This window comes from Amblyomma mixtum, chromosome 8, assembly GCF_055824585.1.
Source record: "Amblyomma mixtum isolate Tamu chromosome 8, ASM5582458v1, whole genome shotgun sequence".
NCBI lineage: Eukaryota > Metazoa > Arthropoda > Arachnida > Ixodida > Ixodidae > Amblyomma > Amblyomma mixtum.
In genome coordinates, this window is record NC_143019.1 from 50,812,849 (window position 1) to 50,828,294 (window position 15,446).

The 15,446-nt window shown below is 46.1% G+C and overlaps 1 protein-coding gene across 6 annotated transcripts in view; it reads left to right on the forward strand.

Moving 5' to 3' along the window:
- puf (ubiquitinyl hydrolase 1 puf) overlaps positions 1-15,446 on the forward strand; it is a 103,043-nt gene that overhangs the window by 63,951 nt on the left and 23,646 nt on the right. For all 6 annotated transcript variants that reach the window (XM_089557296.1, XM_089557298.1, XM_089557300.1 and 3 more), the window contains 12 exons: positions 532-678; positions 1,720-1,854; positions 2,769-2,863; positions 3,980-4,149; positions 6,194-6,347; positions 7,684-7,762; positions 7,916-7,969; positions 11,539-11,694; positions 11,831-11,895; positions 12,617-12,740; positions 13,289-13,354; positions 13,487-13,567. In XM_089557296.1, the coding sequence (XP_089413422.1) occupies positions 532-678; positions 1,720-1,854; positions 2,769-2,863; positions 3,980-4,149; positions 6,194-6,347; positions 7,684-7,762; positions 7,916-7,969; positions 11,539-11,694; positions 11,831-11,895; positions 12,617-12,740; positions 13,289-13,354; positions 13,487-13,567 (1,326 nt within the window). The remainder of the gene's footprint in view (positions 1-531; positions 679-1,719; positions 1,855-2,768; positions 2,864-3,979; positions 4,150-6,193; positions 6,348-7,683; positions 7,763-7,915; positions 7,970-11,538; positions 11,695-11,830; positions 11,896-12,616; positions 12,741-13,288; positions 13,355-13,486; positions 13,568-15,446) is intronic.

A 15,446-nucleotide genomic window follows, 5' to 3' on the forward strand; every position in this document is an offset into this window, starting at 1 on the left:
GCGGGTTAATTATATCCTAGTTGAAATCAAGAGGAAGAAGTGGGCTTGGGCAGGGCATGTAATGAGAAGGCAAGATAACTGCTGGTCCTTAAGGGTAATGAAGTGGATTCGAAGAGAAGGCAAGCGTAGCAGGGGGCTGCAGAAGATTAGGTGGGCGGATGAGATGAAGAAATTTGCGGGAATACGGTGGCCACGGCTGGCGAAGGACAGGGTTAATTGGAGAGACATGGGAGAGGCCTTTGCCCTGCAGTGGGCATAGTCAGGCTGCTGCTGCTGCTGCTGCTGCTGATGATGATGATGATGATGTCTAGCTGTATAAGTTAGGTTATCCTTTCATTCAAGGCAGAGTTGGGGTGGGGGGGTGGGGGGGTGGTGGGGGGGGAATATGTCAGCGTACAGCTCAGTGGTCGCTTCTAGACAATCAGTCATTCTGCATGACAGGTGTGACCTGGCCAATGGTGTTTGGTGCAGAAAATCATTTGTGAGCAGTGTGAGTTGGTATTGACAGGTCTGTGCTCTATGTGCTCGCAGGAGAGTGAGCGGAAAGCCTACAACCCGCGAAGCTTTTGCAAGGCTTACACAATGGACCATCAGCCCCTCAACACCGGGGAGCAGAAAGACATGGTGGAGTTCTTCACAGACCTGATTAGCAAGCTGGAAGAGATGACTCCGCAACTGGTCTGTAGTAGTGTGCCCCTTCTGTTGTTACATTTCTTTTAAAAAATGCTTTCTGCTAAGAAATGCTTTGTTGTTGTTTGTATGATGGTTGACCATCATATTGTGTTATAAAGGGTATGTTTGCATGCTTTGTATAACAGGTGGCGTGTTCAGATGTTGTCGTAGAATTCAGAAAATATTGCTTCCTGATTGGTCTTGAAGACTGGTCATGCAATCAATTTTCCGACTGTCTGGCAGACATTTAATGTGTTAAGGGGGGACACTGGTCTTGAAAAGAAAATTTTATTAATTTAGTCATAGTTATGAAATTTTCAGGGCACATGTATTTTTGTGCGCTGATTCTAGATATGTCATTTAATTTCATGTAAAACAATTCCTTGAGCACTTATGCACTTTTTATGCACGTATCTTGCAGAGATTTTTGAAGAAAATTTGCTGCAGGAAACTCGCTGAAATGCATGCCATTGGGTTCTCTTGACACCAAGGAATACAATAAGGGCAAAATTATCATCCTGGCTCTCATAAAACTTGAGTAATAGGGTACTGAAGCTGCCACTTCAGAAACAGGAATACACACTTTCCTTCTCATTTCTGAAGCGACAACTTCAGTTCTATGATAGGCAGGAAGACAATTTCACCCTTATTGTATTCCTTGGCATCAAGAGAACCCAATGGCATGCATTTCAGCGAGTTTCCTGCAGCAAATTTTCTTCAAAACTCTCCGCAAGATACTTGCATAAAAAGTGCATAAGTGCTCAAAGAATTGTTTTACATTAAATTAAATGACATATTTAGAACCAGCACACAAAAATACATAGTCCTTGAAGATTTCGTAACTGTGACTTCATTAATAAAAATTTTTTTTTTCAGGACCAGTGTCCCCCCTTAAGTGAAAATTAAGCATTGCTTTCCGGTTTTTAAAAGTGGTTACTCCAGTTTTAAAGGACATTGATAGGCTGCTTGTTGGTCTGAAGAAATTAATTGCTTTGCAGAATGTTGGCGCCACCTGACTTGAAATTGGTGGCGTGTTTCTTTTTGCAGAAGGAATTGGTGAAGCACCTTTTCTGTGGGGTGCTGTCCAACAATGTGGTGTCCCTGGACTGCAATCACATCAGTCGAACACTGGAAGAATTCTATACTCTGCGATGCCAAGTGGCTGACATGCGAAATCTTTACGTAAGTTACACTGGGGAGTCTATTTGCAAATTTGTAGAAAAAAATGCATGCTTTACTGATGCTCAAGAACTTAGATCTAGAGAAAAAAAGACTCGGGGACTCAAAAAAGACTCAAACAATCATACGTCTCCTACTATACAACCATTTATAATATAATAAAAATGATTTATTTCCATCACCATACAGTGTTGGAGGGGATGGGAATAAAAGCGGTTATCCCTTGACAAGGTTCCCACCCCCTGTACAGCAAGTAGGCAGTGGCATGCAACGGCACTTCTGAGAAAATAAAAGAGAGAGAGAGAGAAAGAAAAGAAAAAAAAGACAACAGAGATACACAATCACCAGCGTGTGCAGAAAATCAATGCGGCTTTAAGAAATAACAAGAAAAGCAAAAAAAAAAAAAACAGCAACCAATACATGAAATACAAGTTCAAAGTATGAATGCTAGAAAAATGTGGCTTCAGAAATAAAGTAGTTGAGGAGGTCAGAGCAGCTAATGTTTCCTATGTCAATGTTTGCAGCAATTAATCTATTCAGGAGTGAGGGAAGTTGGAATGTTACCATTTGGCGTCCCTAGTTTGTTCTCACTAAAGGAACTACACAGTGTGGTCTTTTTAGTCTTTTTAGTCTTTTTAGTCTTTTTGTAGCTTTACAACTATATTTTTGTGGGTGAGAACCATTTGAGTCTGTTGGGTTATTGCGTGAATAAGGGAACGGGACGGAGGCAGGGGAGTTGGGTCAATGAGCCAAGTCTACGGTCTCCTTGGCACGCCTTGCTTGAAAACCTGAGTTCAGGACAACGCTACTTTCTTTTTTTTCCATTATGCTTGCCACTAGAAGCTCTGCTCTGTACTTTGCAGCATTACCTGTTGATGACACTATTGGGGCATAATTTTTATTATTATTATTTGCAGGAGTCCATGAATGAACTGACAGTGAAGGACACTCTGGAAGGAGACAACATGTACACTTGCTCCCAGTGTGGGAAAAAAGTCCGAGCTGAGAAAAGGTACGTGCCCTTTTCCCTTTCCCCTTCACCCTCTTTTTTTTATCCTGTAGCCTGTGACTCAAGGAGCTGACACTGTGGTGGAGAGTGTGTGATAATTCTTTGCGAAAAAGTGATTTCAATTTATTAATCTGCAATGCAAGCGTTGAGAGGATTGCCTTGCATTATTGAATTACAGTGGAATCTCATTGATACAAACCTCACAGGGTCAAGAAATATTTGTATCATCCAAAACGGACAAATTCCGTTGCAAAAGAATGGGAATTTAATCACCTAGATCTGTTTATGGCTGACAGGATTTATTTACAGCCGCGAGGCCACAGCTCACTACTCGTGGAGCAGTCGCAGAGTTGGCGGCGATGTGCGGGCTGCACTTAATGCTTGAGGGTGCGGTTAAGGCTCGCGCATTCGTATCATTTGTAGTGGCACGGCAGGGCATTCGGAACATCCACAATCCTGCATATTGTACACAGTATACATCGGCGAAGGAATCTTGATGAATTTATATCATCCCGAAATTGGTTTCAGCCAGGTTTGTATCATTGAGATGTACTGTAACACAATGTGAAGTGAGAAGCGCTATACAGCATGTGGAGTCGGCACTACAAAGACCAGTGCCATGAGTCACTTGTACCGTATTATATTTTCTGACTTATTGCTTTCGATGTTGTCTTTTGGGTATCTTGCTCCAAAAAGGTCAAGGTACCATATCCACTGCATTTTTTGGTAAAAAATGTTTCTTCAAAGCGACACTGACATTTGTTCGCAGCAAAAATTTATTCTGTGGCTCTTCTGCACTAGGACAATGTAAATGAAAACTGAAATCTGTGCGCACTAGGTTTCTATGAAGTGAAAGTGTTAGTGCAAACATGTACCTCAACCAACAGGTACATTTTTCAAAATTAGGCTGTCTGGAACTTATGTTTTCCCGGATAATGTGTTTTTCACTGCATTTTTTAAAACATGTATCAACGAGGTTTTACTGTACTTTAGTTTAATCGATGAGCGATGGCTAATCACCTTCACAGTATTTCAGACTGTGTCTCGTATCTTCAGCTGTGTATTGTCTGGTTGTGGTCTTGTGCATTCATCTCTCTTGCGGTTCCATCTCCTGTGCAGGGCCTGCATCCAGCGGCTTCCCCGCATCCTGTGCTTCAACACCATGCGCTACACCTTCAACATGGTGACCATGATGAAGGAGAAGGTGAACACCCACTTCTCCTTTCCCCTGCGACTGGACATGTCCAGCTACATGGAGAGCAACCTGCTGCCCAGCCAGGCACGACAAGGTGCGTACCACCCCGTGCACCAAATGTTTTAGGGGAATCCCCCAAGGTGGAGTAGATTTGTAATAAGGGAGTAATTACTCATTGGCATCCACCCGAGTGCAGCCATACGGCTACAAAGGAAAGCTTTCCTTTGTAGCCGTATGGCTGCGCTCAGGGTGGACGCCAATGAGTAATTACTCCCTTATTACCACCCCCTGCATCGTGCAGGAAGTGCGGTTTTGCTGGTAGCCTTCTCTACGGCTTGTTTGAGCATGGTCTCTAGACAGATGCAGCTTGGGTGGACGACCTAACATTGCTAGTATCGAAGGGCATAGGGAAGGCCATTACATGAGCATACTGTGCATGAAGTCAGTGATGTTTCAAGCTACGTGTGCACAAGTGCGCGCTATCGCACCACCGCCATGGTGTGGACCAGTACCAGTTAAAAATTCATGTGTCAGTTAAAAATTCATGTGTCAGTTAAAAATACATTTGTCAGTTAAAAATCCATGTGTCAGGTAAAATTCGGTTCTCAACTGTTTAAGCCCTAAGTCAACGAGCGGTGCACCCCACACCTACTTGCCTTTTAGTCCGCTGGAGGCAACGCATGGCCCATGATGTGCACACAATGCTGAGATCTAGCATCTTTGCACTGCACACAGGCAGGAGCGAAGGTGTCCTGCCGTTCCCGCATCAGCATGAAAGCTTCGCCACGAGACAGCTTCTCCACACAGTGGTTCAATGTTGCACGGAAGCTGTCTTGTCAGGTTGCTCTTTCTTGTGTGGAAGTGTTTTACCGTATAAACGCGTGTAAGGGCCGCACTTTTTTTTCCAGATTCGGGAGCCAATTTTCGGGGTGCGGCCTATACACGCGATTTAGAAAAAAAAAATTTTTTTTTCAGCAAAAACAGCAATCAGGGAATGAACGGCATTTATTCTACGTTCAGTCGACACTCGCGGAGTATTTCGACTCTGAGCTGGTGTTGTGCTCTGGTGCACGCTCATCCCAAAGAAGCCGCGCAGCATGTCCGCTGTCAATGCATAGCCGTTGTTCCGCATTTCCATCACTAGCAGAGCAGTTCGGGAAACTCACACGGCTCGCCTCGGAAAGCGCGTTTTTTGCAGCTTGTGTTTCTCAATGCACCCTTTTGATTGCACGGTCATCGGACGCACTTCTCGGCCACGTCGAGTTCCCTGTCCTCCGCACGCTTGCCGCGTTCGAGAGCTAACTCCCAGCCGTGTAGCTGATAAGGTGCTTGCCCATCGTGCTAAAACTGCATTACTCAGCGGCAGCACGCGAAAGCCACAACTACGGCGAACGCGCTAATCCGCCATAAAAGACTGGAGCTGGCGATACTGATGCTGATTAGATAGCGGGAAGTCGCGGGGGAGAAAAAAAATCGATGATGATGATGATGGCTGCGGCCTCGGGCGCTATCCATGGACGGTTTTTGGAAGCTCTTGTGCGCGTGCTTGGCCTCCGCGATCGAGCGCACCGTTGTTCGCAGCCGGAGCCGATCGCGGAGGCCACGGCGCGTGCATTTAGAAGGCTGTTCCCGCCTGGGTCATGGAAAGTTCGGGTGCGGCCCTTACACGGATTTATTTTTTTTTAAACATTTCCTTCGGGAAAACGGGGTGCGGCCCATACACGGGTGCGGCCCTTACACGCGTTTATACGGTATATATATATTTTCCTTTGCTCGACAATATCATGTAGCCGCCCCATGAGTGCCGTTGTGCGGGGTCGCCGAGGTTTGCGGTCGCTGCAAAAGTTTGTGTTAACCGAATTGCATGTGAAACAGTTCATCTTAAGCGGATTTTTTTTTACATCGACTCCTATGGGAACCAACCAAATGGTCTCACATTGTTTACCTTATCCCAGAATTCGTCTTAACCGAGTTCGTCCTAACAGGAGTTTACTGAGTGCCGTAGCTTCCAGTGCAGATTCCTTTTCATTTAGTCTATATGTTTGTGTGCACAGTTTGCATGCTAATGCCACACAGTGCATTAAGACCCTGTTTGGCGACAATCAATGACACCGTTGTTTGTTTGCCTTTGCTCGCAGACAACAATGGGGAAGCGAAGGCAGAAGCACAGGAGGAAGATGCGGGAAGCTACGAGTACGACCTGATTGGTGTGACTGTGCACACGGGCACGGCAGATGGCGGCCACTACTACAGCTTCATCCGAGAACGGCAAAACCCGGGCAAGGACAAGTGGTGAGTTTAAACAGTGGTGCAGTTTGTTTGGGCCTGTAACGCTTAGCGGTATGTGTACACTGTTCTGTTGTTCTTTTTTTCTTGTGACCATGTGTTTAGTGCATTGTGACAATAGTTGCTTGCATAGTATACAATCCAAGGGCGAATTGAATGGGGGGTAGCCTTCTCCTGAGTGGGAAATTTACTTTGGGTCATAAGTGTTGTTTGAGCGTTGAGTCATAAATGTTGCTAGTCCTGTGCTACACATCGACGACACAAATAAAAACTTTAAAATACCACTTCTCTACCCTGAGCTCCGCCCCCTCCAGAAATTTAACCCCCTAGTGGACTTGGATTGGCCAGGCTCATCATAAGTCAGCTTATCGTGTGTTTTCTGGCACCCTTGTGTCCAGTTGAAGGAGAGTAGGGCTTGTCCAAAAGACTTCTTTTAGTTTGCCGACAGGTGTCATCATGGGTACTAATACATTGGTTCAGCTTAAGTTGAGGACAACACAGCGAGCTATGGAAAGAAAAATGATAGGTGGAACGTTAAAAGATCGGAGGAGGGCGGAGTGGGTGAGAGAACAAACGCGGGTTAACGACATCCTAGTCGAAATCAAGAGGAAGAAGTGGGCTTGGTCAGGGCATGTAATGCGAAGGCAAGATAACCGCTGTTAAGGGTAACGGAGTGGGTTCCAAGAGAAGGCAAGCGTAGCAGGGGGCGGCAGAAAGTTAGGTGGGCGGATGAGATTAAGAAGTTTGCGGGAATACAGTGGCCGCAACTGTCGAAGGACAGGGTTAATTGGAGAAACATGGGAGAGGCCCTTTACCCTGCAGTGGGCGTAGTCAGGCTGATGATGATAATGACGATGATGTCCATTAGGGGGTTATACATCCCCCCTAATTTCATTTCCGCTGGAAACCCCTGGGTGAATTCACAAAAGGTGCGTGTGTGCTGTGCGAGGTCAGGGCACATTAAAAGATTCTTAGGTGGCTTAACTCAGTCTGGAGCCCTCCACAGTGGTGTGCCTCGTAGCCCATGTGTCGCTCCAAGGTGGTGAACCCCTCAATTTGTGTGCTTTCTCAAACTAGCAAGATGAGTTTATTTGCTAATCCTTCAGGAACCAGTGGCCTGGGACAAAACATAAATTTTTGCTTTGATGTCTAAAATAGACTTTTTTGCACCCGCAGGTTTGTGTGGGCAGGGCTGGAAAGGGCTACATCTTTTTTTCTTTTTTGTGGAGGCCATTTTTAGTCGGTGTGATCGATCAAAGCAGTATGTTCATTTTGGAAACATGTTAGGCTTTTTGTCTCTTTCACTTATGCACTGTGCTCTTTCGATCGCATTCACCTCCAGGTTCCTGTTCAACGATGCTGAAGTGAAGCCCTTTGACCCCTCGCACATCGCGGCCGAATGTTTTGGAGGAGAGATGACGGTGAGGACCACACTTTAGAGAGGGAAAAGACCCAAGCTTTTAGCATTTCAAAATGATAATTATATTAAGAATGCACATACTGTATTTAGTTGTGCTCAGCTGCTCACTTCTGAGAAACTTTGACTTATGCATTGCTGCCTCTTTCACTCGCAGAGCAAGACCTACGACTCTGTCACTGACAAGTTCATGGATTTTTCGTTTGAAAAGGTCTGTGTCATACATTTGTCATTTCTTTTTGTTGCAGGACTATTTTGTGGTACTGTTTTGTCATCTAAAGATGACGAATTTCTAAAGGAGCAGATTTACAGCATACTTTTTTTTTTTTTATGAGGAAGGCATAAGCGCAAAGTATGTTTAAAGAATCCAGAAATTGATCATTGAGGCGAACACTGATGGCGAAGCATTCTTGGAATCGGTTGCCTTGGTAGCCTAATTTTCCATCCAAGTAGGGATTGCCTTTGTAAGCATTTCTAGATGCTGGGCATTAGTGGAGGAGCTGTGATAACTATCGTATGTTGCCATGTATAAGGTGAACTTTTTTTTCACAAAATCGACCATCTGAAATTCAGAGGGGGGGGGGGGGGGGGGGAGAGAACTGAGGACAGGGAAACTGAGGAAACGAGCTTTCTAGTGGAGCAGCCAAGAAAGCTCTTCCCTTCTCCCTCCAGCAATTGGGACGATGATAATGCTTGATTCCTAGGCCGCACGCATCGCCCTCTCACAGATTTCTCAGTGCCAGTCGGTTTGCAGCACTTGTGACAAATACACACCTTCTGTGTGGCCAGAATTGTATCTCGCGTGTCCGTTATTTTGCCATTAATTGTATTGTTATATATAGTTTATTTTTACATAGTGGCAATGGGAGAATTGATAAATCTAAAGAATTTGATAGTTATAAGTGATATATCGTTTTCCCGGTACAGTCAAACCCCGTTACAACGAACTTCAGGGGACCGCGGGAAAACGTTCGTTATTCTGAAAGGTCGTTATAGTGAAAGCCCAAAAATTAGCCATAACAATAGCATTACAGTAACGCAAACGTCCTACCTTTGAAACGGTACCTCCTTGAACTCGTTTCTCACACAATGCACACGTGATCGTCGGACAAGGCACATTTATTTGAAATAGTCCGTGATCGTCTTCTGACGGGTGCAGCAGAGACTCTGCAGAACGAACGATTCCAGACCGTCCGCATTCTTATGCACGCCTTCGGTCGCTGTGCCGCTTTTGGCTATAAATATGCGGAGTTTTCGCAAGCAGTCCAACGCATCTGTGGCCGACATGGACTCGTCGCGGTCTTCGGGTGCTGCCGTAACGTCATCGTCCATGTCGTCGCTGCATTCCTCATCTTGAGTCGCCGTGCCCTGGACGCTCTGCAGTATGTCACCAGTGGTAAGCTCCGCTGAGGTCCACGTCGCATCGTCACACTGGACATAGTCGTCAAATGTGACTGAAGGATCGACGGCTAGCTGCTCGGCCACCTCGCTCCAAAGCTCGCTCGAACTGTCCTCCGCTGCCGGTTCATCGGTTTGTGGTTGGCCATCTGTGATCGTCAGGCCGGCCTTCTTCCAGCAGTTTTGGATGGTGGTGGACGTGACGCTCCACCATGCGCCTGTCAGCATTTCCGCAGCCTGTAGGACGTTGATGGCTGTCGAGCGCTGCAGGCGCAGGTTGATGAGCAGCCGCTGAACAAGGCGCTTCTGGAAGTGCGACTTCACGCTCCTTATTATTCCTTGGTCCAGTGGCTGAAGTACTGACGTGCAGTTCGGCGGCAGATACTCGAGACGCACATTCGTGAGCCGTATGTTGACAATGTGCACCGAGCAATTGTCGACAATCATCAAAATGTGCCTCCCCTCCTTCCTCATCTTCTCGTTTACCGTCAGCAGCCACTCGGAAAAGAGCTGGCGGGTCATCCAGGCACGCTGATTCGCCCTATAATGGCACGGCAGCGACACTACATTTTTCATGCAGCGCGGCTTCGAAAACCTCCCGATCACCAGAGGCTTCAACTTTTCAGTGCCATCTGCATTGCAGCAATACAGCACGGTGACGCGAAGCTTCGACTTTTTGCCGCTTCTGCACTGTTCTCCTTTAAAATGCATTGTCTTGTCCGGGAGCAGCTGATAAAAGCAGGCAGTCTCATCTGCATTAAAAACATTAGCTGCTGCGTAAGACTTGACCATTTCGTGGAAGCTTTCCTCCCTCCACGTGGCTGCTGCTGCTTCATCTGCTGCCTTCTCCTCGCCAGACACAGACTGCCAGGTTACGCCGTTTCGTTGGCGAAAACGGTGGAGCCAGCCAGAAGACACTTCGAAGCCGGTAACCTCAAGAATTGCAGCGAACTGCCGCGCCTTCTCCTGCAGCATTGGGCCTGACACGGGCACATTCTGTGCTCTCACGTCTTTAAACCAAGTCAGCGCTGCTGCGTCAATATTCTGGAAATCGCCAAGCCGCAGTCACTTCCTTGATGGGGTAAGCTGAGATTCTTGCTGGTGCCTAAAGATTTTCTCTTTATCTTTGAGAATCGTGGCGATCGTCGACCGTGCCACTCCACGTTCTTTAGCCACGACGGATTGCTTCTTCCCGTCTTCTATCTCGCGAAGAATGCCTACTTTCTCACTCAAAGAAAACTGCTTTCGCTTCTTCCGCGTGGTTGGAGTTGTTGAGCTCATGGCAACGCGATCGCCGGCACGCACTTCGAACACAATAAAAACCAGAAGAAAAACAAGATGGACAGGCCTGACACGGGTGACAGCACGCGAACAACTGAAAAAACAAGCAAGAAAAACGTGATGCGTACCGCAACGGAGAAGGAAAAAAAAAAGTCTCCGCCCGCATGTTTCTCCTCCCGCGCCATCTCAGGTTTTTGCGGGAAGCAAATTGCAAGGCGCCTGCTCTTCGCGCTGCGTCGTCTGCTAGCTTGGAGCTCCGGCTGGATACACTGAAATCTAAGAATCCTCGCATTTTGGGATATGAGTTCGTAGTACTGAGGTGTTGTTAAAATGACATGGAAATTAAATAACGATCGTTATTCTGAAATGTTCGTTATTCTGAAGTTCGTAGTAGTGAAATATTTTTACATTTGAAACTATAAGCAGTCGGCGTGGGATTTCTTAAAAGTTCGTTAATCTGAAATGTTCGTTAATGTGGTGTTCGTTGTAACGGGATTTGACTGTATCATTATAAGTGGATTGCACTGTATGGAGCTCCATGTGTCAAGGAAAATGATTGATTTGTGTGCAGCTCAGTTCTGCTGCCAAAACTCAAATTGCGCGCCGTTAACCTCGCTCACGCGCTGGCCGTCGCTATACCGGACGAGCAGTAGATGGTGTGAAAGCGAATTTCTGGCAACCTTCCTAGAGTGCATGGTTGTGTGGGGCCGGAATTTGAAACTACAGGATCACTGGCAGTTCGGTTTGCCACCTAGCAGGTTAGGATATCATTTTATTGCCTTTGATCTTCATCTACCCATGACTGCTGGTCTTGTAATTGCATCGTTATGCATTGTGCGTGTGCCTTGATGCCATCCTGCTGGAAGCTGCATAAAGAGTGTGGTGACAGGGTGGTTTGTGTACGCGTCGACTTATATTTGGAGTCGTCTCTCTTTTTTTCTCACCAAGGGCTGCAATCTGGGGGTTGACCTGTATTCATAGTCAACTTGTAAGCAGTAATATATGGTAATAATGAGCATCAGTATTCGTTTCCACCAAGGGAAGCGCGGGATGGTGTACTTCATGATGATGTAAATCACACTGTTATGATTCACGTTGCAGACCAACAGTGCATACATGCTCTTCTACGAGCGGTGCTCGACGGACAAGGCCGAGAACAAGAAGTCCGCTGCCCAGACGGCGTCAGAAAAACCTGCCGAGACATCGCAGGAAGCGAAGCCGGAGACGACTTTGAGACTGCCATCGGAGTTGGCTGAGGTGGGTACTCCTGCTGTTCGCTTGAGTTCAGTTTTCGCAGCATGTGCTCTGATCGGCATGCCTCGATGTCATTGCTGTATTAGTGAATATTGGAAGACAGACAGTGCCATGCCTTTCGCGGTGCTTTGCTTTGCAGTGGATCTGGCAGGACAACATGCAGTTTCTACAGGACAAGAGCATATTCGACCACACTTATTTCAAGTGAGTCCTTTTCTGCATGGACGGCGTGCTTTCTTGCTTAGATGCTTTCGCACCTTGGCTTGTGCATGAAACATAACAAACAAACAAACAAAAAAGAAGACAGGGAAATCGGTTAGCCTGTTAGAATATGATGTGGCCTAAATTTTTGCATTACTTATGGACAGGCATGTACAGGGTCAATCACACTTAGAGGGAACACGGCTCCGTGTGGCCACGTACCTGCGAAGTGTCTTTGCATCTAACCTGTTCACGAATCAATGCAGAGTGGTGCACGAGAAGGGCATCCTCGATGTGGTGCTTCGTGTCATCTGCCCCTTTGCACGGGTTTGCCCCCGGCTTGGTCACAATAGTGATCCGCGTGTGTGCAGCCACACGGAGCCGTGTTCCCTCTAAGTTTGATTGACCCTGTACAATACTGTACTTGTAGTAAAACAAACAGCTCAGCTGTTGAATGTGAGTGGTTCCGCGTCACAATAGTGATCCGCGTGTGCGCAGCCACACGGAGCCGTGTTCCCTCTAAGTTTGATTGACCCTGTACAATACTGTATTTGTAGTAAAACAAACAGCTCAGCTGTTGAATGTGAGTGGTTCGCTGGATTTTTTTACTCGATGGAACAGAGTTCATTGATCGGTACTGTGCGTTCCTGATGCGACCTTAAAACAAATGTTTTTGAGCTACGACAGCAACATCGCTTTTATTATTTCTTTTTTGCCCTCTCAGCTTCCTTTACCAAATGTGTGGCTCCATTCCGCAAACACTATCATGTGGCGAAGAAGCTACCCTGTTGGCTGCGCAGCTTGGAACCTCATTTGTTCTTGAGACTCTGATTCACGCCAAGGAAAAGGCAAGTTTAGTTTTTATATTTTTTTTGCACATCTTATTGTGGTGCATATTTGACTCTAGGGAGCTGCGCTCTTCTAATCTATGCAGAGCAAAAACGATGCTATATTGTGTTTATTAGGTCTCTTGTGTCATGTTCACAGAACTAACTGCTAGAATAGTGAACTGAGGCAACAAAGTGTGGTTCCTTATTGATGTTTAAGGGTAGTGGCACGGTTGTCACAGTTTAAATAATAAATGCGCTGTAATCAGCCCATAGATGCGAAACGCATTTAGACGGATAATTTAATTCCGTTAAAATGTTTATCTTTATGCCTGGAGGACTCGGCTATGTTAGCTGGGGTTGATGTTTGCAGTTTCCTGTACCAAAAAACGTGGAGCGCATTACAGATTGAGCTACTGGTAGTGTGATAGATTGAGAAGTGGTGTAACAGGAATCTTTCACCTCTAGCAGCTGCTATTCTGGCCACGGTATGGCCCGATATAATCAAGCAAACCCGCAATTGCCTGTCCGAGCCTTTGTGACTTTTTGCCGTTGTTGTTTTCTTTCAGCCAACTATGGCACAGTGGATTGAACTTCTGACGAAGCAGTTCAATGCAAGCAAGGCTGCCTGCGAGGTAATGTGCTGTTTTCGGTAGTCATTGCCATTAGTTTCATTTCTGCTAGACTAACAAATATTATCAATGCATCCTGTCTAAGTCGGATTCTCTGCAGACACTGATCCTTAGCGATGTCACATTTGCTTCCAGTGGTTCTTGGACCACATGGCTGAGGATGAATGCTGGCCTGTACAGATTCTAATCAGGTGTCCTAATCAAGTAGTCAGACAGGTAAGCTTATCTTTCGCTTCTTCAAATGCAGTGTGCATCTATCTGAAGTGCCACTTAGCATCCTGTTTTCATGCGGAAACAAAGGAAAGCTTGGGTTACTAGACTTCTTCCTCTGCCATTGCCACAATGAATGGTTTCTGGCAATGCACAAGTGTTGCCCCTCCTTGGAAACGGTCAAACCCAGATATATTGAATTGCTGTTCATATCGAGCAGTCGAAACGTCCTCTTGAAAATATTGTGAAAAAATACGGCACTGCTGTTCGCGTTCATCTAGCTCCTTGTCAGCGGGACACTGGATGCATAGAATGGCATGCTGCTTCCCTGCAAATAGTGCTTCTCGTAACGACGTTCTCGCGATCACTTCTCATGCACTGAGAAGTCTCTGCAGCGTAGGCTTGGACATCTACTAGCAGTGCTATCCAGATGACTTAAAACCACGTGATGATGGGAACGTGGGGTGTGGTTATGGATAGAGTTTGGTATGGCCTACTTAAAGGTGAAGTGAAAAGGAATCTGAACTTGTCTTTTTGCCGCGGGAACTCGATCTACACGTTCCGAGCATTCTTAGAAACCTCGACTTATTGCCCTGTGTGGCCGATTTCCCTAATTAAATCGAATTATCGTCCGGCTCCCGCCTTTTTTTTTTTAATTCTCCCTCGTACGGTGGGCGGAGTCGACCAACGCATGGAGCGCCTTTCACCCAGTCCTGTGGCAGCTTGCCGCTCTGCCATTGGCGGAGTAATACGTAGTAGTCTGTAGTAGCAAATAGTCCGTGCGTATTTTTATTTCTGCGGGCTTATTTTGCGGGTGCATTATTTGCGAATGAAACTATTTAATCACGGAAACCTAAAAAACAAAATAAAGCGGAAGGAAAGCCTCCGCGGAGCTGGCTGAAAGGTACTCCACGCGTTGGTCGACTCCGCCCACCGTACGAGGGAGAATTGAAAAAAAAAGGCGGGAGCCGGACTTTAATTCGATTTAATTGGGGAAATCGGCCACGCAGGGCAATAAGTCACTGTTTCTAAGAATGCTAGGAACGTGTAGATTGAGTTCCCGCGGCGAAAAGACAAGTTCAGAATCCTCTTCAGTGCACCTTTAACGCAACACTGCTGTCATGTTGGGGTAAGCTGGCACTCGGTGCGCCGGTTGTCATGCGGCGGTGGCAGCCTAGCGGACCAAAGGCTTGCGGCGGCTCTTGCATAGCGTGCTTTGCTCGCTAAGCTGCTCAAGGCGCTGCAGAAATCAACTGTACCTTTCTCTTAATAAGAGATTATCCTGTTTATATTGTATCATTGTATCAGCCACAGCATCAAGTCTGTTGTTATAGGGGATGTCTAGTTTCAGAGCACCATCCGCTGTGTCTTCGATGGGAAGCGAGCTAAGCTTAACGGCACACAGCAAATGGCAGGCTGTCAGTACGTCAGTGTGCAGTGCGTCAACTGCTGGAAGTTAACCACTAGCATGGGTGCTCCGTATTCATGCTTTTAGGTTACAGATCGAACTTCTGTAGCCAAACATGGCTATGTGAATAGCCATGTTTTGTATATCGCACTATTTTGCAATCTCTTTAGAATTCGATAGATTCTGTATCCGTATTTGCTTGTGCAATAGACACATTTGCATAATGAATATACCTCTTATTTTCTTTGTCAAAATATACATTTTTTTTCATATGTGTTACCTTGTGTAATGTATTCCCCACAATTTTCGCAAATTTTTATGGAAAAGTTTCTATTCATTATGCAAGAAATGCAATGTTTGGAGAAGCCTTGAACTAGGCTTTTGTGATTACGACCATATTATTTTTTGTCCATGTGTCTGTGTGCGTTATTTTTTGTCCATGTGTCTGTGTGCACTTCACATCACATGTTTTGTCTG